Below are 21,396 nucleotides of genomic sequence, written 5' to 3'. Positions count from 1 at the left end.
AAAACGTTTGTCTGCCTCGACAACGACTCGAGAGTTTAGTGAAGTCAAATACCAAGGTCAGGAAGTTGGTTCAATGAACAGCTACTGCGGCAAGATGGGCTTGTTTTATAATTCTCAAGGATGTTGAGCTTCAGCAAAGTAATACGATAAAGACCGGAAATGAAGCATTTTTTAGACTTAAAAATAAAAGCAACGTTTACACATTTTTTCAGAACCCTTTCTAAATGACGACATATTTTGGGTAAATCAACGCAGCCCTCGGCTCCTGTGGATTTATTTTGCTTGATATCGCAACAATTTAGGCATAAGCCACCGTTGCTCAGCTTTGCTTCTTTTAACGATGGGAAACATGTTACAATGTGGCGTGTTTCGTACTTCATCATCCAACGTCGACTCGTTAGCTGACCCCAATTGGGGGTTTTGTTTTGAAACTGCGGACCGGAAAGGCTTGTTTTCTCGATTCAAGCTTGACAGCTAGATACATATATATAACCGGCTGGACCGCTACATCCTGGCGGCTGTCTGTTCAGAGGAGAGACGGAAGAGAAGTGGGCGTGAGACATTTAACTTGACATTCAGCACCAACTAGACGTGAACTACTCGCGAGCATGGCCAAGCCACTGACCGACCAGGACAAGAGGAAGCAGATCTCGGTCCGGGGTCTGGCCGGAGTGGAGAACGTCTCGGACCTCAAAACTAATTTCAACAGGCACCTCCACTTCACTCTGGTGAAAGACCGGAATGTGGCCACCAAACGGGACTACTACTTCGCCCTGGCCAACACGGTCCGGGACTACCTGGTGGGCCGCTGGATCCGGACACAGCAGCACTATTACGAGAAAGACCCCAAAGTAAGCAGGGACGCGGTGCCGCAGCCCAGCACGTACACACACGGCTGACAGGGACCAGTGGGAGGGGACGCTCTGCTGCAGTGAGCACAACTAATGGCCTCGCGCGCGCGCACGTGTTTTATATGTGCGTGTGTGCGCGCTCGCTCCCTTGGACGGCTTTGCTGTTTATATGAATGTACAGTAATGTTCCGGCTTCCTTGATTTAGCACGTATTGTGAATTAAAACAGAGTTAAAGTGCGCGCGCGCAGTGCTTTTAACACTGTCATCTCCTTTGTTACGTAATGGTCTGCGCGTGCGGCTGCATCGTAACCTTGGTGTGTCAACTGTGCGCCATTCAGGACGATGCGAGAGGCTTCCAAATAGGGCCGACAATCCTGACGTCCTTTTGCACAGCCCTGTCTGGGGATGGGAGAATCAACTGGTTGTTGATATATGTCCAGTGTTATGTAACGCCTTCCATCCCCCTCCACCAGCACCACCAGCACACACTGCGCATCACAAAATGGCCACACAGTTTAAAAAAAAAAAAAAAAGCACACGAATGTTGCTACTTTGCATATTTTTTTAAACCATGGTACAACACAAATAGCCAGCACTCTGAGCCCCGTGTTACTGGAACAGGAAGCCGTGTAGAGGATTTAAAGGGCCATCATTTGTATTATGCATTATGCAAGAGCCACTCACAGTCTGCTGCACTGGATATGATGGAGGGCCTCAAACTCCACAACTTATTCCACTAAACCCCTCTTTCTGGTGACTCGGTCATGCTGCTCTGCCAAAGCTCTGCTCGGTCCTCCACCATACCCTCAGTCTGTGCAGACAGGTTGCTACATACAACTTTAATTATAACATTCCAAGTGGACATCCCAAGGACCCTGAAATATAGAAAAGTTGTTTTAAAATGGATGTGAAAGATCCTGTCCAGTATGTTTCCATAAAAGAAGTGTTGATTATTGGGTTTGCATGTTTCATATAGCTGAATGGCAGGTGGAAACAACCCTTTAAACATATTTTAGCATTTTCATAATACTTAATCATTACATCCGCCAGTAGGGTTTTACAGTGAGAAGTAAAAGCTGGCTCTCTGTCCGTGAATGTGAACTATTTGACTTTCCTTTTAAGACATTCAGTGAAGTCAGTGCAACCTTTAAAACCCTCTCCTATTATTACTGAGCACTGGATGCCTTTGTCAATTTGGCACATGTATTTACATTCATATTTTCTCCAATGCCCTTGATACGACCCCCACCAGCAGTCAGTGGACAGCAGCATCAGAAATGTCACCTGGCACACTGCCAGAAAGGTTGCACACGTCCTCACACAGTCTGACGCCTCGTCTCTGTTGGCTCTAGTCGGCCATCATCAGTATGTGTGTGTTAGCTCTCACCCTCACCGAGCTGTGAGGAGGCGTTCAGGGTTCTAGAGATATTGTTGGAGGGGCAGCCAGTAATAGCTTTGCTGTTGTTCCCTCTGACAGCAGCTGTTGTCTTCTACCGAGATAATGTTGTGTGGCCCCTAGAGACACCAAATGGGTCACGTGTGTTTTATTATTAGTATTCTGAGACTCCGTGGTAACTTTTAGTCCACTATTTAGTGATTTTGTTTCATTCTGTCAAATTTCAGATGAAACTGTAAATATTTTTCAGGGTTTATCGATATTCATTTCATGTATAGCCAGCTTTATACCGAGTAAAAATGTAAATGAGCTCAGCAATCACAGGTTGCTTCTCTGTTTTTCTGCAGCGCGTCTACTATCTCTCCCTGGAGTTCTACATGGGTCGCACTTTGCAGAACACCATGGTCAACCTGGCCTTGGAGAACGCCTGCGATGAAGCCACGTACCAGGTGAGGCGACGGTTCCGCTTCGAGACAGGGGTTTAAAAGTAATATGAAACGACAGAGCCAAAAGTAGTTGGACACCTGAGCAAAGCGCATGGACACCCAAACATCACGCCTCTACATTTCTGGTTACACTTTCCCACTTTCCTTGTACATTTGGCTTTATACAAATAGCGATTTCTATAAAATGTAATTGAGGGATCCAAGGGCATAAGGCAGCTGGATCTGGACAGTGTGAGTGTGTCAGGCTGGACTGGGACTGAGCCAAAGTCTTGGTGGTCGATGCATTCACGTGTTGCTCCGATGATTTAGTGTTGCACTTTAAGAGGATTGGGTTTGTAGCTTTCGTCAGTATACATTTGTCAAAGCCTAAGCAGAAATAAATACCCTTGATGATGTCATTCGTGAAATAAACGAGGAACAAGCTTCCCGCAGTGAGAGTGTGTTGGTCTGTCCTTCCTCAGCTGGGTCTGGACATGGAGGAGCTGCAGGACATCGAGGAAGATGCCGGTCTAGGCAACGGTGGTCTGGGTCGCCTGGCCGGTGAGTTCCTGCTGCCTCCTGAAAACTGCTGACATGTTTTGAGGCTGTGGGCAGCCTTTTCTCAAACAGCCCCGTGTTGTTTCCCCAGCTTGCTTCCTGGACTCCATGGCCTCTCTGGGCCTTGCTGCTTATGGATACGGGATCCGCTACGAGTTCGGCATCTTCAATCAGAAAATTGTGGACGGCTGGCAGGTGGGTTCGCCTGGTGGTGTTGGTGAACTGTAAACAAGCTAATTTAAAGTCAACGGTTTTCTTATTGCTTTTGGTCAACCTCACTCTGCTGAGGGGTCATTTCTTGACAGGTTTCACTTTTGAGCTGAACTTAACTGACTAAAGCTGGCATTATAAAAACAAATAAATAAAAGATAAATGTATAAATTATAAATACTATAGAAAGAAATGCATCAATAAAAGCCTCCATCAAATACATGTGCAGGGTAATTTGAAAATGCATATATAGAAATAGAAAAGTAAGTAATTACTTATTCTTTTAATTAATTTATTTTCATAGTGACTTTTTTCCCAATTTATTACTTTATCATCTTATATATTTATTCCTTTCCCTATTATTAATATGCATATTTATTTATTTTCAAATGAACCTGCAATTGCTTTGGATAATTTCGGCTTTAAATATACACAACTTTATTCATTATTTTATTTATTGAGTGATTTATTTATTCTAATGGAAGCGTGTGTACTCCATATCAGGATATCAGTTTCATATTTGTCCGACAGAAAAAAGGAGTCCTCTCAACTTCCCTTTTTCTCAGGTGGAGGAAGCTGACGACTGGCTGCGCTACGGGAACCCCTGGGAGAAGGCCCGGCCCGAGTACATGCGCCCCGTGCACTTCTACGGCCGCGTGGAGCACACGGATGAAGGAGTGAAGTGGGTCGACACGCAGGTCAGGAACAGACTCCAGAACTGAGCTTATAATAAAGCATTTCTATTCACCTCATGGAATACAACGTCTGACTACATATTTACTTTACGTTTACTATGGGTCTGATGAGCTACTTCAGCCAGATTTAATACGATCATTGATAAATATAATGTCGGATGATAAACAATAATTCTCACAAGTTTCAGGGTTTAAATTCAAGACCGACTAGACAAACTCTGCTGTGGTCGGATCTCACAGACACATTAAAGGTGCCATGTGTAATATACGGCCACATACTCCAAACTGATAGAGGGCAGCATTTCACTTCTGCTACTGGGTTCAAATAATCTCCATTTACAGTCATCGGTTATAAAAAACAAACTACTAACTAACAGCAAAGCAAGAATACGCATTGGTGCATTTAAGCAGAGGTTAATGGAACAATAAACAGCATATTAAATGTGTATTTTATTCTTTGATTTAGGTGGTTCTGGCTCTTCCTTATGACACTCCAATCCCCGGCTACAGAAACAACATCGTCAACACCATGAGACTGTGGTCTGCTAAGGCCCCCTGTGACTTTAACCTCAAGGACTGTGAGTTTTGTCATCTGTCCTCCTGAATATTCATCAATAATATCATGTAAATGACTCAACAGCTACTAAATATGTCCCACAGTTAATGTTGGCGGCTACATCCAAGCCGTGCTGGACCGAAACCTGGCTGAGAACATCTCCCGGGTCCTCTACCCCAACGACAATGTAGGTCAACTTATTGTTGGAACGAGATCCCTTTTTTATCCGGGGGTCAGAGGGAGAACATGATAAGTTGCTCATAATCCGTCACTGCAGTTTGAACTCAACTATCAGATAATTTATTTCTCCAGAAGTTTCTAGAATAAAAAGAGTTCTCCATGTTGTCTGTGCGCTGCAGTTCTTTGAAGGGAAGGAGCTGCGTCTGAAGCAGGAGTACTTCGTCGTAGCAGCAACTCTTCAGGACATCATCCGTCGATTCAAAGCCTCCAAGTTTGGCTCCACCGAGTTTGTGCGACTCGACCTTTCTACGCTACCGGAGAAGGTGAGAGCTCCACCTTTAGGCTGTCGAAGAGCATAACCAGAACTAATAATCTGGGAATGTATTTAGTCGCGCGTGTGTAAACTATTATTTTCTTTTAATTCAGATTGCACTGTTAAAACGAGACTTCCTGTTACATGTCTGCCATCACTTTTTAAAGCCTGATACTGTTTTCTTCATCTCTCTGTGGTCTGCAGGTGGCCATCCAGCTGAACGATACCCATCCTGCGATGGCCATCCCCGAGCTGATGAGGATCCTGGTGGACGTTGAGAAACTCACTTGGGCGAAGGTGTGTAGCATCCCAGCGGTGCAGTAACACACAGGTCTCGTATGCTTCAAACAGCCACTGAGTGCACACTCTGGTGCTGCTGGATCGACCCGGCTGGAACTGGAACCGCTGCACTTTAGCAGAGTTGCTCCACAAGTGATGACGGGACAATTCAGTCTCTTTGCATCCTTCAACGTTGCAGAAACACTGACGCAGCAGCACACGCCAGTCAAAGCTGAAGTCACACACTGTGATGGAATGTAAGCAATTAAACTTCTCGATGATGGTTGCCCATCACGGACACGACCCGTTTCTCCTGCTCAGACCATCAGAAAATGGTGACCGATTTTTCAAATTTTTTTTTTGTTAAATTTGAAAGGGAGGTTCCTTTTGGTTTCGACACCAATTTTTTGTTCAAAGTGTTGCATTATCAGGAAGAAAGAATATAGTTCATTGCATGGAATTGAATTCACACGCAGGACTCGAAACATCACTGATGTTCAAAGTTTATTTGCTTACATTCAATTACATTTATATGGACTACATTAAACTTGATCTTCTCTTTAGATCCTGAAAAATATTTATAGTATCAATAGAATTCTTAAAAGTTATTGCAAAATACTTTTGATTTGGTGACATGAGACAAAATACAACCAAGCTAAATTATATATTTCTAAGCAATGATGAATATGTACATCACTCATGTACAGTACAAATTACAACAATGCAATTGTGTACACTAATGAAGTTGTATTTTCATGTCGAAATACACACATTTTGATGTCCGAGTCAAAATTCCAGTCGTTGTGTGAAAGACATGTGAGTATATGATGATGTCAGCCGTCTCTGGTCCTGTCCTGTGTGCCCAGGCCTGGGACATCGTGGTCCGTACCTGTGCCTACACAAACCACACCGTCCTGCCTGAAGCCCTGGAGCGCTGGCCCGTCGACCTCCTCCAAAACCTGCTGCCTCGTCACCTGGAGCTCATCTATGAGATCAACAGGAGGCACTTGGAGGTACGGGGAGGGGGAGCCGGCATTTAGATGACACTAATGTCTATAAAAGATCTATTGGGATTTTGATAAATAATCTTGTTTGTTAAGTTCCCCACATTAAGATCCAATGCTTCTCTCTCTCTCTCGCTCTCGTTCTCTCTCTCTCTTATTCTCTGTGTACCCTGTACGAGAGTTCTGCACAACTCTGAGACTCCAACCTAAGACCCGGAGCTGTTTTTGCTTCATGTCGACCATTGTTGACTGTAAACACACCAGGCTTACATAAGGGCTTGAGTATCTTTCACTCTTTTTAACGTACTAGGACCTCTCTACTTGCAGCACTTGACACTCATGGATAGAAATGATTGTAACAGTTAAAGGACATCTTAAACTTAATACTTAATATCAAACAAAACAACTAAACCTGACCTTGACCCAGATATATTTCTGTAAAAGAAAGTAAATGTTAAACTCAACTCAGTCTGATGAACATTGAAATAGGCAACTCTTTGTAGCGTGGTGATTGTTTTGAGCTGGTTCCTCTGGCAATCATTGTAATTAAGTCCTTGGGGTATTGCCTCCACGTGGCTCCCAACATGGCGACGGCTGAGCCAGGGGCTGTAAGCTAACTGTGCTAATGAGCTCAACAGAGCTAACAGTGCAAAAGCGGCGGCGGTCAAGACACATGATCAGCTGTATGAGCGTAGTGCCAGTGGAGTGACTTCCTTCTCTGACGTTACTTCTCTATGTCTTTACTCAGACAGTCGTTATTTGATGCTATATCACCGCTCTGAATGTTAAATTTAGCACCAGTAAATAGATTAGTTTAAATGAATTGGCACACAGATTTGATGGAATAAAAGGTTGAAGTTATGTCAATATCATAATTCTCTGAGATGTCTCTCTCCTTCACTCCTCCAGCGCATCGGCAAGCTTTTCCCTGGAGATCTTGACCGCCTGCGCCGCATGTCCCTGATCGAGGAAGGGGACGTCAAGAAAGTCAATATGGCCCACCTGTGCATTGTGGGATCTCATGTCGTCAACGGAGTGGCCCGCATCCACTCCGAAATCATCAAAGACACGGTGTAAGAAAACTAGTTCAGCCTCTTGTCTTCTCTGATTTGTGCTCCTGAAGCGTTACTGTGAAGACGCTTCGGCCATGTTTGTGTTTGTGTTTTTAAGAACTGACTACAGCCTGAAGAATGTCACCAAAACCCATGGTCTTCCTCTGTTGTCGCTCTTCTCCTCCTCAGGTTCAAGGATTTCTACGAAGCAGACCCTGAAAAGTTTCAGAACAAGACCAACGGCATCACACCCAGGCGCTGGCTCGTCATGTGCAACCCCGGCCTGGCAGAGGTCATCGCAGAGGTGAGTTTGTCAGGGTTCTTTTTTTTGGATTGGCTGATGAGTGGCTCCTCGCGGGGATGCCTCCGTGGTGAGGGCAGCGCGCGACCAGGTCATGTCTGCGCGCTGCGGCACATTAAATGGCCTGGAGTGGTTTTTCAGCGTGAGAAATACGATGTGTGGCGGGAGGGCCTGATTTAAGACCGAATTGCATGACAGTCACGCTCAATGCGTGACACTTGAGAGCCCTGGTTTGTTCATGTTCATATAGACTGAACGCAGAGAAGTGAGAAGACGGTTAATGTTCTGCATCAACAATGTCCGCTGACATTGGACGTTCAAAGCACAGAATGAAATATTTCCATTGCCGAACCACTTGTCCCAAATGTCCTCATGTGACCGTTTTCATTTAGAGGATTGGTGAGGACTACATCCGGGACCTTGACCAGCTGAAGAACCTTCTGGACTTTGTGGACGATGACGCCTTTATTCGGGATGTAGCCAAAGTCAAACAAGTGAGAGCTTAAAGAAAGGTGACGATTGTGTCGTCTTCTCCCTGTTTGGTTTCTAATCACATCTCGCTGTGCACCCTAAACTTTTAGGAGAACAAGATGAAGTTTGCCGTCCACCTGGAAGAGCACTACAAGGTGAAGATCAACCCCAACTCCATGTTTGATGTCCAGGTGAAGAGGATCCACGAGTACAAAAGGCAGCTGCTCAACTGCCTGCACATCATCACGCTGTACAACCGTGGGTGCTTTTTATTTTTAAACTGGCAGTTTCTCAAAATGGATTAAGAGTTAAAACCAAAAACATTTGTGTTTGTTTTTAATCAGGAATCAAGAAGGAGCCCACCAAGTCATGGACCCCCAGGACCATCATGATTGGAGGAAAAGTGAGTGTTCCATTGCATAGTTTTTCCATTTCTAGATGATACACTGACGTGCTTGTCTTCTGTGTGTCTGTTACAGAGATGACTATTGTATATGTATATATTGTAAAGTTATTGGAAATCTAGAAAACTGTTCATCAAGCTCCATCAAAAGAAAAACATGTCTAGCTCTTATTTTGTACTGTTTATAGTTTATCCCAATTCTATTTTCTGTAAAAAAAATTAAACTTATCGGTATACATGGGTCATACTCCAGTCTGGTTTCTTTAGTGTTCCTCAAGATGATGTCCTCTGTTTTTCCAGGCGGCTCCAGGTTATCACACTGCCAAGATGATCATCAAGCTGATCACATCAATTGGAGACATCGTCAATAATGACCCCGTGGTGGGTGATCGCCTCAAAGTCATCTACCTGGAGAACTATCGGGTCACTCTGGCTGAAAAGGGTAAAGCATACTGTTAATTTGTCCTTTATCATTTGGAAACTGGCTTTTTTTAAATCTGCAAGTCAAGGATCTGCACTTGTGTATAATTGAACCTGATTAGAGAAAAACTGGATTTCTGATTCTCCTGTCTGCAGTCATCCCTGCATCTGACCTGTCGGAGCAGATCTCCACAGCAGGTACTGAGGCCTCTGGCACCGGGAACATGAAGTTCATGCTGAACGGAGCCCTCACCATCGGCACCATGGACGGAGCCAATGTGGAAATGGCCGAGGAAGCAGGAGAGGAGAACCTCTTCATCTTCGGCATGAGGGTGCCTGATGTGAAGGCTATGGACATAAAGGGGTGAGAGCTATAATACCTTTTTTAAAAATGAATGTTCATGAATGAATTACTGAACGGGCCTACAGGGGCCCAACGTGGCAGACCTTCCCCTGGCCTTCTAATACAAAATGTCACTCAAAGTGACACAAGAAAGAAGAAAGACAAAAAGACTTCTTTGACACCAAACCAACTTCGAAGAGCTGCAGATGACACGGCTCTTAACGACTATGAAAAAACTACAAAGAGACACTAAACGGCAACAGAAAGCCTTAACAACTATAGAGTCTGTGTCCTGCTCCTATGTAGACGAGCTGGTGTGATCTTTGCGTGTCTGTGTCCAGGACCCATGTCTCATAACCCGGCCATGTGTTTTTGTTGAATGTCTTTTGTCCTCAGCTATGACGCTAAGTCGTACTACAACCGTATCCCTGAGCTGAAGCAGGCAATGGACCAGATATCTGGAGGCCTCTTTAGCCCCAACCAGCCCGACCTCTTCAAAGACATCGTCAACATGCTGATGCACCACGACAGGTTGGAGCTCTCTGCTGACGCTGTCGCACCGCGTGCATGCTGACACTCCATGCCTTTTTATGTCCACGGCCAGGCAGTGTCATCAATGTAGTGTTTTAAAGAATGAGCCTCTGCTCCACTGTAGTGTTATAAAACACTGATGTGAAGCAATCCTGTTCGCTTGGATCATTAATAAATGTCTTGGTTGCATTGTGAATGCTTCATGCTGTCATTTGAACTGTACGTCTGTGCTGCAGGTTCAAGGTGTTTGCAGACTATGAGGCCTACATCAAATGTCAAGAGAAAGTCAGCGCACTTTACAAGGTCAGCACGAGTCATTTGTCCAGCAGAGATGACTTCTTCTATTTGTTTTAGCAATGGATACATGTCAGAAAATTGTGCTTCGTATCCATATTAAATATGCAATGTCACACTGTAGTATACTTTACTAGATGATACTGTCCCTCTGTGTATAGTACTGTTTATTGGTTATGGTAATGTAATATACTGTATTATAATGTAGCTTAAGTTAATCCAAATATTCAAAGTCAGTATAAAGTACTAAATTGTGTGTTGGTATACTATCGTTTACTGCATCAAAAACTGAAAAGTGTAGTGGTATAGGAAAGTTTCATCTTACTTTATAATGTAACCCATTCACTCCTCTTCTTCCTCCTCCCTAAAGGACCCTAAAGAATGGACCAAGATGGTGATCCACAACATCGCCGGCTGTGGTAAATTCTCCAGTGACCGCACCATTTCCCAGTATGCTAGGGAGATCTGGGGCATGGAGCCCAGCTTGGAGAAGATCCCCGCTCCTGACGATCCTCGCTAAAACCACCTCACTGTAGCTCACCATGTGGTCCAAGCACTGGAGACCCTCTACCCACCTATCCCTTCTCTGTAGCTTTTTCACTGTGTACTGTGGCATTATTTCTTTACAGTATTGACCTTTACCACCTCTATTACTTCCAGTTCATGTTGCAGAAATGTGTGTGGGCTAATCCAGAATCTGAATTCTGTATTTTCACACTGCTGGGTAAAAACCTCCACGCCAGCATTTCAGCTGATTTCACCTTGGACAACAGTGAAGACATACTTCCTTATTTTGCAACGGCGCCCACTCGTCCTCTATTCCAAAGTTTCTCACCACTGAAGTTTGGAAATTCAAAGTCAAAACATCAACCAGGAGCGGAGGGAAAAATCTTTTGAGCATGATGGCTAAATCAGAAACTATGTCTTTAACTTACCAGGGATTCAAACCACAATTCTAAGTACATTCCCCTTCGACTTCTGAGCCTGTGTGGCTCCCAAAACCCAGCAAAACCGCCGATAAGCCTCAGCACTGTTATGGTCCTGAACCAGCCTACGTCTTCCATGGAAGCCTGTAGTCACCCTGCACGCAGCTTCGTAGCATCACTACGACTGGACGGTGTCTGAGGGGAAGCCTCTTCTCCATAGTCACTGCAGAATAACATTCAATTAATGTTTCTTATTTAAAAAAAGTCTCCAACTGCCCGGTTAGTGTTTTATGGTGTTATGTGTGTATCCATTTATGTGTGTGTTCTTACCAGTGGAGGTCATTGGGGCCCTGTGATGCAGATGTACCATCAGCTCAGCTGTCATGTCCTCAGCATGTTTGTGTTCCATTCTGCTGTTTTGTCTTCATAAAAGTGACCTGTGTTAGACGATAACCAAGCCTTCTCTGCCTAACAACCCAAAGTGACTGAATTAATCTTTACAAGACGTGTGCTTTCTGTCGTGTAGTTGAGTGTGTGCGTGTGTGTGTTTAGCATATGTGAGTCGATGACACTGTGGCTATCAGCTTGATTGATGTACTGTAACAGCATGCTGTCCTGCTTCAGCTGTCTGACTGGTGCTGCCTTCAGAGGCTGCAGGAAAGACCCCCTCACTACGCTGAACCTCACATTTCACTCAGACAGTTTTTATTTAGTCAATAAATGAGAAAACTCCTCCAACAGCTCAGAAGTTTTGGTCAACTTTTGCACCTCCACAGTGAAGCACAGAAACAAAGTTGTCCATGTCACTGTTTGTTGCACATTCCTGGCCCCATAATGAAAGGAGCAGAGACGACGTGGGCCTCTAGGATCCACGTTCATACTGTGCCTGCACGATAAGACCTGCGCTGTGGTTTTAGGTGACGAGTTGACCTGGTTGCTATGCAACAGTTTTTGGTGGGACGTTTCAAAGCTTCTTCACTCTCTGACTGATGGATTCCTTCTGTCCCGTTAAGCATGTTGAGGTAAATATCACCGTCGGCTCAAAGATGAAGTCCAGGATGACACCTGAGAGCAATGAACACACATGAATATATAGGGAGTAAGACTCTTTGTACCGGCTGCCAGCAGAGGGTGATGTAGGTCCTCTATAGATTTTAATCATTTAAATATACAGTTTATTTTGAAACAACTATCTCAGGACCATGGCATGTTGTATATTTTCTTATTCTGCAGAAATGCATTGAATTAAGGATGCTGATGAATCAAACTGGAGACAATTGCTAATTACTTGGCAAATAACTTCTTTTTCTGTTTTTGTTTTGTCTGCCACGTTTTTCTTTCATTTGGCCTTGGAAGGGAGTCATAAAACAGAAAAAGAGGGATGACTAAACAGGATGTGAATCATAAACGATGGCCTTCACAGTCTTAAGATGTCGCATTAACACCTACATCATCAACAAAACATAAAATCTGTGAACCTCTTTTAGAAGAAAGCTCCAGTGATTCACAAAGTTGGAACATCCGTGAGAAGAAGCAGTTCAGCTGTTCTGTATGTTCACAATGAAAAAAACCTTACACAATGTTATGTAAACCAAACTACATACTCAAGAAGTTAGTTCATAAAGTTAATGTCACTGAACCCAACAACCTTATTACAGCTGTGACAGAAAGAAATCTGAACTCTAGGACCACTTACTACATTTCTTCAAGCGCTTCAACATCTTGTGGCCTGCATTGTGGTGCAGTTTGCTCAGTTGTTGCTCAGTTATAATGACATCAAACAGCTGATGAAAGTTATAAGATGTGACTGAAAGCTCCAGAGGAAGAAGTATGTGGATCTTGAGTGAAAGCAGGTTTTCTATAATGACAAGCGTCCTATCATATTCTTCTGCTCATGTACTGTGTGTGTGTGTGTGTGTGTGTGTGTGTGTGTGTGTGTGTGTGTGATGATGTGACTCCACACTTGGCCTCAGACCTGTACCCTTCGGCCCCTCCCACACCCACATGATTGACAGTTGTCCATCACAAGCGATCCCCTCCTCCCTTCCCATCCATCATATTAAAGCCCCATTCCTCCCTTTGTGGGCTCAGTTTCCTCCACCTGATCCCCCATTTCCTCACACTTTGGGATGGACTGCAGTGCTTATGGTAAGACAATTATTTTTGTTGTCTCTTTAGTCAACTTCCTGACACATTTCTTGTTTTTCCAATCTGCTCATTCTCTTATAAATATTGAACTTATTAGACATTATGGCAACAACTTACTTTCACCACCTTAAGCAGTATATGAACAGTAGAAACCTCATGATTGGTGGATGATACACTGTAACGTAATTGTGAATCTGGTCACATGACATTTATTGCTTCTGTCCATCCGGGGAGAGGGATCCTCCTCTGTCGCTCTCCTAAAGGTTTTTTCCTTGTGAAATGTTTTTTACTATCTTTATTTGGGGGAGTTTTTCCTGAACTGATGTAAGGTCCCGGAACAACGATGTTATGTGTAAAGAATTTTGTATTTGTGATTTTGGGCTATATAAACTGAATTGAATAATGAATTATACTTATGTTTAATCTTATTTTATCACGTGTTGTTGCTCTTTAATAGCTGTTTACACACATGTACATACGTATGGTCAAAATAAATAGAGTATTGAACCCAATGTCAACTTGTTAGAGCTTTCAGATGCATCTCATGGGCTTCATCATCGGATGTAAATGCCTCACTTGTCCTGGAGAGTAAAGAAGTATTTCTAAAATACATAAATACTTCGTAAGAAATACATATTATAAACTAGAGCGGCATCTATTTCAGAAAAAATGTGCATGATTGCTGTGTGCTTTGATGTACTTTCAGATGACTTCTAAACTCATTGACCTAAAGGGAATAGTTTGGACTGTGTGTGGTAGTATGAGGTACTTCTACACAGTCAGTGTATTACTTCAGTAGATGGAGTTAGGAGAATAAGGTAGGAGTACCAGCACAGGAGCAGAGTAATGTCGTGCTGTGGACGGGGACAACATGTTTTAGACTCCTACATAAATCATAATCAGTTTAAGCGTATGCTATATTTACAATATTTTACCCTCTTCACCGTGCTGTCAGACTAACTTCTCTGAGCCACTGTCTTTGCTCCAATACTCCATTGACATGTATCGTTCTGCACCTTAGGTTATGTGTACTTTTAATTTTAACGTTTTATAAAAAAACTACTGTCGGTAAGACACAATGAATATGGATAAGTACTTCAAAAGCCCCGATCCTATCATGATTATGGTATCTATAGTGGATCAGTGTCTAATGTGTATGCACTGCATACAATGGGAGTGAATGAGCATGCAAGTACTTTATGCAATGACTGACAGGTAAATACAATGTATATCTACATATTATCATACTCAATGAGGAAAGCAAGAGATAAAGTTGTTGACAAATGCTAAATATGATCAATCATTTCTGCATGCCTGATAAGTTTGTAGTGCGAAAATTAAGCGAGAGTCCTGATATTGTGTTGGTGTCCCAGAGCTGGATACCCTGGAGGTCCCACCTCTCACCCCGACCAGTAAGGAGGTCCTCAGCCAGGCGTTGAAGGCCAGTTTCGCTGGATTTGCCCAGGAGAGAATCAACCATCACTTCCCACAAGGTACAGCCGAAACATTCATCCATCAAAACAGCTTCCACCACAGGGAAGTGATAGAGCTGTGTGTGGTACATTCGGAGCTGTTGATTTATTCATATTTTCCTGTGTCCAGAGCCGACCCGGTGGTCTGAGTGGGAGGTAAACTACTGGCTGGACTGGTGCCAGGCTGAGTTTGGTCTCCACTGCCTGGGTTCAGACCTGCGAGGCCTGCAGGGCAGTGAGCTGTGCAGCCTGGAAAGAGATGCTTTCCTGGGCCTGATGGCCGACTGCACCGCAGGAGAGATCCTGTGGGAGCATCTGGAGACCATGAGGAGAGGTGAAGGCATCTGTCCATACCCTACTTTTGATAAAGTTCTTTTGTTCAAGTATGTTTGTGCAATCAAATTCCTCTCCGGCCCTGGAGTAATAAAACAATATTCTTCTGTTTGAATTTGATTGTCCAGAGAATGAATATGAGTGCACAATACCATCTTACTGCGAGCTTCTAATCAACAAAGGTAAAGTAATAACGTCTTCTTCAACCTCAGGCTGTAGTAATGACCATAATACCCACCCCTATAACCACATGTAATCGCTACATTGTTACCTATTGTGGATAATCTATGTTTCCTTAGAACGCTGCTCAGACTTTGTTCAGGAGCATTCAGACAAACACAGTTACCATGTTCCATATAATCCCGGTGAGAGGGCGGACCTTCTCACTCTGCACCCCGTGACGGATGAACATCAGGACTACTATCTGATCAAAAGCGAAGACCCCAGCAGGAACATGGTCGCTGCTGCTCTGCTGCGTGAAACAGGAGGTGACTGCTGCTTTACACATGACAACGTTGAAAAGATACCAATATCTACTGGACCAGACTTCCATGAAGCGATTTGACTCGATTGTTATTTGTTCCTGAAAATTGTATGATTTTTCAGTCTCTTCAAAAATAGCTCCAGAAGACTGTGGCTTGTAATCCAATATGGCCGCCGGGCTCAATATGAATCATCACCTGAGAAACCCTCCATCCTCATTCACCTCATTAATATGCTCTCTCCTGTGTTTCTGCTGCTGTGTACTTGCAGAGACCGACTCAGAAGTGGACATTGCTCACAGTGATGACTCGGACATTGTGGGCTCCCTATCGTGGACCGCTCCACTCCAAGATCTGGAGCCACTGACGGAGGAGATGTCTGGAGATGTCTTCACCTTACCACTCCCACACAAGAGCTTCAGAGAGTATGTGGGCAACAAAACAGATCTGGGCAGAGCCGTGATACCAGCTGCTATCCTTGCTGGATACACTGGTAAGTATTTTATATCTTGTATGGACCTCTATCAGTTGTAAATCGATGCAGCAGGTCTTTAATCTATGTTTCCCATGATGTTTCAATAGGAAGTGGTCCCATTCAGCTCTGGCAGTTTCTGCTAGAGCTTCTCACAGACCGCAGCTGTCAGTCATGTATCAGCTGGACAGGAGATGGGTGGGAGTTTAAGCTGACGGACCCTGATGAGGTACTTAACACCTGAAGGTTGGAACAATGCGGGACGTAAAACACCATCGGCCATGTTAAGCATTGCTTAACAACAAAACCGAGCGAGTCCTCATCCATCAAATGTTTTCAACAACTCACTTTATGAACTGTGTACATTTTGAAGGTTTGATTTTAAGCCAGTTATTGTTGAGAAGCTCCGTCCATCATCACCGCTGTCCTGTCATTGCTGAATCAAACTGCTGCTGGTCGCCTGAAGTAGCGCTGAAGTAGCGGCAGTCATTGAACCAAGACATGATGGAGTTTGATGTGCCGATGAATGTGGAATTCACACAAGTATAAAGCAGAACTAGTGGCTATTTCCATAGTGGTTGGTGGGAATGCTAACTTTTTTTTTTACGGAGATAAGCCAAAGAGATAAGCCACAACCCTTTCAGGCGCAATGTAACATTAGCGTCGCCTTTGGTGTGAACACAGCTTTACTATGCTATCTGTCCAATTTTTATAATCAATGTGGCCCCTGAGCCAAAAGGTTTGCCCACCACTGGTCTAGCTCGACAAGTTTGTGTCACTTGGTTAAAATTAATAAATCAGTCCGATTCTTCGTGACTCCAGCGATCCTGGTGTCCATCATTAAAAAATGCTTCAACATTAAATCTGCTGCATAACATATTGTTTATCCTCCTTCTTTAACGGTAATGATTGGTCTGTCGCTCTATAAATTGAGATGTAGCTCTGTCTCCAGGTGGCGCTGCTGTGGGGTCAGAGGAAGAACAAACCCAAGATGAACTATGAGAAGCTGAGTCGCGGCCTGCGATACTACTACGACAAGAACATCATCCGCAAGACGGCCGGCAAACGCTACGTTTACCGCTTTGTCTGCAACCTGCAAGGCCTGCTGGGATATGAGCCCGGGGAGCTGCACGCCATGTTGGACATCAGTAACAAGCAACGCTAGCGAGTTCAACAAACACTGGCAACAAAGAGACACTTTTTTCACATGGAATCGATTTTCTCCTAATATAAGTTCTGAGCCTTAATGGATGAAATGTAGCACTTTATCTTGATTGTTATTACTGTCAATCAATTAAACACAGCAAAAAAAAAATCCATGTTATTTACTCCTCTGTGAATACACATGACCGGTGGGTTTGGTTATCAATATACTGGAAGCCACCAGTTGTTATTTCCAGTGAGAAACTAAGTAAACAGGACAGACATTTGTCTACTAGACTGTGGTGTTGAGCACAAATCCAGCCCAAGAGAATCCCTGCCAAGAGGTGTTTTCTAACAGAGATCAGCTGGTTGCTGGACTAATGGAACCTAATTGATGTATTCACACTTACTCAGCCGACTCCTTCGGCCTTTCACTGCACCACAGATGTGAAGTCAACTGTGTGTGGGTGACTGGACTAGTTGGCTCCCGCAGAGAAATCAAGTGGCCAAATCTAACATCTCTGACCTCACAAGGCTTGTTTTATTAGATTTGTTGCCCTCTTAATTCCTAAAACAGCAGGGGGTCCCGTTCTGCTTCTGTGGATTTAAGAACGACTCCTTTTAGTTCAATCCTGCAAAGCTGGTTTATGGTGTACACTCATGTAAATACAACACACGAGTCCTGAAGAAATGGGTTTATTCAGGTTTTGTCATTCAGTGTGACGGAAAACAGAAAGCTTTTCATTTTCTAATGGTTGGTAGGGTGTTTTAAAAAACAAAGTAAAATAGTTCTAGGCTAGTGGAAAATGTACTGTGGATGAAAAGGTTCTACTATACAGCTTGGCGTCCAGTGTTAGTCAGCCACCTCTGAATAAGTCTAGAAAAAGTGATGATATATCATAGAAAGTTTTCTGTTGATCAAATATGTTTTAATTGTTGAAGCCAAATGTATCCCATGATTCCATTGAGTCACGAGGCCGAAAAACAAGGCCCAGTCGAAAAAATGTATAATGTTTAATAGTGTTTAGTCCAATACAATTTGATTGAACATCACAGCAGCCCTGATATTGCTGGACAATGAGTGACGTGCTCTAGAGAGAGGACATGCTCTTGTGCAGTGCCCTTTAACACTGTATTTATTTCTATGGTCACTAATACTGTGTTTTAAAACAGTCAACTAAAAAACATACTTATTCTCTTACGTATTTGTCTATTTCTGTTGTATGACTGAGTATAAAATAAATATTGTATCACGTATTAAACTACGACCTAACACATCAAATCATCATTTAATAATCCTCATCTAGCTGTTTCATCGTACAGACCAAAACACCAAGCCAGCGTTTTAAGATTAATTAATTTTTGGAGGCCATTTTGGTTTAGAAGGGGCGAAAACAGAGACTAAAAGATGTGTTATCATAATAGAATAAGGTGCATGGAATGGAATTGCTTTCCATAATCCTATTTTCTTTCTCTGTCTGTTACTGTTGTTACTCACAGCTCTCGGGGGGGAAACTGCTGTGGTATAAATTACAAGGTTAATGTCATATTCTCCAACCCTCGAGAGAAAATAAACTACCCCATGTCGGCTCTTCCATTAGCGGGCCTCGGGAGGGTAAGTGCTGGAAGTAATCTTCACACACATTTGATGCTCTCGCTCCGTTTCCGTCCCCCTGTTCACTGAGCGACGAAATCAAATCAGCGTTCAGCTGAATCAGCATTCGATCACGCTGTAAATGTGCGGATGCAAATGATATGTTGACACCTGAACACAACAAGGCTCTTCTTTGTGTCCAATGTGACACACCTGGAAACAAAACAGGTTTTGTCCCACATGTACAACATAATACTACTACTACTACTACTACTAATAATAATAATAATAATAAAAACTTTTATAGTGTTTTTCTAAATACACAAATGCGCTTTTCTAAAGACACAATCAGAACATTTTTAGTAACAAAAAAGAAAACTGGAGAAGCTGTGTGAGTGATCGTAAAGGATAGGAGCAGGGGTTTAGCAGGTGAAGGCAAGTTTGAAGGTGAGTTTTAAGGGCTTTCTTCAATGATGATAGCGTAGGAGCCTGACAGATGTGGATGGGGACGGTGTTTCAGGAGGGGGGGAGGGGTGCAGCAGACCTGCAGGGGGAAAAGGTCTGAAAGGTAGAAAGGTAGGGAGGAGCCAGGTTGTTTAGGTCATTTAGTTTGAGTAGTAATTTGAAGTCTAACCGAAAGGCAGGGTGGGGTCGGGGATGATGCCTGGGTGGACGGTGAAGGGTGGAGCTCATCCCAGCAGCTTTCATCACTGACTCCAGATCAGGGAGGCACTCACATCCAATATCAGTTTCTTATCAAAATAATATCAATCATTACTTACAATCAAAACAAACCTGTGGACTGTGTAGAGCAGAAATCCACTGAAAGGTTTCCAGTTGAGTCACAACCCACTTTAGTAATGGTTTATTCACAAAGACAAAGTAAATGGATTTCAGCTGGTAAACACAATCATGCTCCTGCACGCCTATGCTCATACACACACAAACACACACACACACACACACAATGTTCAGCGTTTACTCACTAATCAAGATAATCATAGTTCTTTTTTAAAGATTAGATTTAGTTTTACAGAAGATTTCATCTCCACTAAATAAAGATATCAATGATTCCACTTCTGTGCACTCTGTGTTATTGATCCCCAGAGCAGAGAAAAACAATCACAAATGTGTGTTCGCCTAAAAAGACAAAGCCAGATTGACAGATCAAAGAGCTGTGATGTGTGACCCTGAACACAACATGGCCACGTGGGGGGTCCGCCTGCTCTAAATGATACCTCATGGAGACCTCTGTGCTTTGAGTGGGCTTACACACACACACACATGCACACGCGTTAGGGAATAAATGCTCTAAATGATACCTCAAGGAGACCTCTGTGCTTTGAGTGGGCTTACACACACACACACACACACACACACACACACACACACACACAGACACACACACACAAGTGCGTTAAGGAATAAATGTGTTGTACTCTATTACAATTATTTGTATATATGGGTCCTTGGGGTGTTCAAGTGGTCATATGAACCCCAAATGAGTTCTAATACTTGTGTTATTGTATTTAATATATATATATATATATATATATATATATATATATATATATATATATATATATATATATATATATATATATATATTTAAAATAATAATTATAATACATCCAGCATGATTCTGAGCAAGATTTGTCAAAAATCTGTCCTTGAGCGGTCCCAAAGTGTTTTTAACTCCATGGTTAGAGCATTAACCACATCCCACATACTAATAACATATCTTTTTGGAAAGGTTAGGACCCAAGAAACCCAAATCTGCAACAGAAATCCTTGCAAAACAAAGCTTTGACATATTAAGAAGGTGTTTTAGTAAAAGAACCATGTCGTTTGGTTCAAAAATGTTGTTCTATGGGAAAACATTGTTGGATTTTTGGCGTGCTACGGCTTTAAATCTTACCCTAAGACCTGGAAGCAGAAACATCTTCCCTTCACGGAGCCTCTTCCTTCAAAATAGTCCCCCGACTGAAAAGAAGAAGCTGCAGCCGTTTTGTGAAATTGCAGGTAGAAATATGAAGTTTACAAGGACGTGGATTACTTTGTTAGATTCCCAGAAGCCTCACGGTTACGTGGATGTGTTTGTTCGTGCAATCTGACTTTGGAGTTACGTAAGTTTTAGCTATATGCATATTCTCACAAGGGGTTACAGTACTGCAGCACTTTAAATGAAGTTAATTAACATTGTGGTTGCGTAAAAAATTAAGTTTATGTTTAAAAAATTTTTAAAAAGTTTTCGCAAATCAGGCACTGGGGGTTCGGGGTACAAAAGGGAATGTTTCAGAGCCGGGGGCCAGATGTGGCCCCTGAACAGCCATGCACATGACCCAAAAAAAGGACAATTTTAAGACTTAAAATACGATTCTCCTTCCCCTGAATTCAACACATTTTCTGGACTACAGCTTGACAGTCCCCCAAAAGCTTGAAGAGTTCCTTTATGTGTTGAGAAAAAGATTCTCTTACTTCTTAAGCTAAACATAGACTAATTAACTTTCCTGTTGGATCAGTTGGAAGATGCACTGCCACAA

At 43.0% G+C, this 21,396-nt stretch overlaps 2 protein-coding genes across 2 annotated transcripts; both read left to right on the top strand.

The window, feature by feature from the left end:
• The first annotated feature begins 505 nt into the window (after positions 1-505).
• Positions 506-11,947, top strand: LOC137792065 (glycogen phosphorylase, muscle form). The gene is made up of 20 exons (XM_068587496.1): positions 506-851; positions 2,596-2,697; positions 3,156-3,234; positions 3,323-3,426; positions 4,008-4,139; positions 4,603-4,714; positions 4,797-4,879; positions 5,052-5,195; positions 5,390-5,482; positions 6,331-6,477; positions 7,378-7,541; positions 7,710-7,824; positions 8,214-8,315; positions 8,403-8,550; positions 8,637-8,695; positions 8,996-9,137; positions 9,272-9,479; positions 9,855-9,989; positions 10,226-10,292; positions 10,654-11,947. The coding sequence occupies exons 1-20, from the start codon at positions 609-611 to the stop codon at positions 10,801-10,803; spliced, it is 2,529 nt and encodes an 842-aa protein (XP_068443597.1). The 5' UTR covers positions 506-608; the 3' UTR covers positions 10,804-11,947.
• Positions 11,948-13,338: 1,391 nt separating this feature from the next.
• On the top strand, positions 13,339-17,405 carry LOC137792597 (transforming protein p54/c-ets-1-like). The gene is made up of 7 exons (XM_068588335.1): positions 13,339-13,357; positions 14,731-14,850; positions 14,960-15,163; positions 15,462-15,650; positions 15,916-16,137; positions 16,227-16,345; positions 17,069-17,405. Exons 1-7 carry the CDS (start codon positions 13,339-13,341, stop codon positions 17,279-17,281), a joined length of 1,086 nt encoding a protein of 361 aa, XP_068444436.1. The 3' UTR covers positions 17,282-17,405.
• The last annotated feature ends 3,991 nt before the right edge of the window (positions 17,406-21,396 follow it).

Source organism: Clinocottus analis, unplaced genomic scaffold (genome assembly GCF_023055335.1).
Source record: "Clinocottus analis isolate CAN_PGR_092001 unplaced genomic scaffold, fCliAna1.0.p SCAF_21, whole genome shotgun sequence".
NCBI classification, from domain to species: Eukaryota; Metazoa; Chordata; class Actinopteri; order Perciformes; family Cottidae; genus Clinocottus; species Clinocottus analis.
Note: the sequence above shows the minus strand (reverse complement) of the source record. Positions and strands in the feature narration are given on the sequence as shown.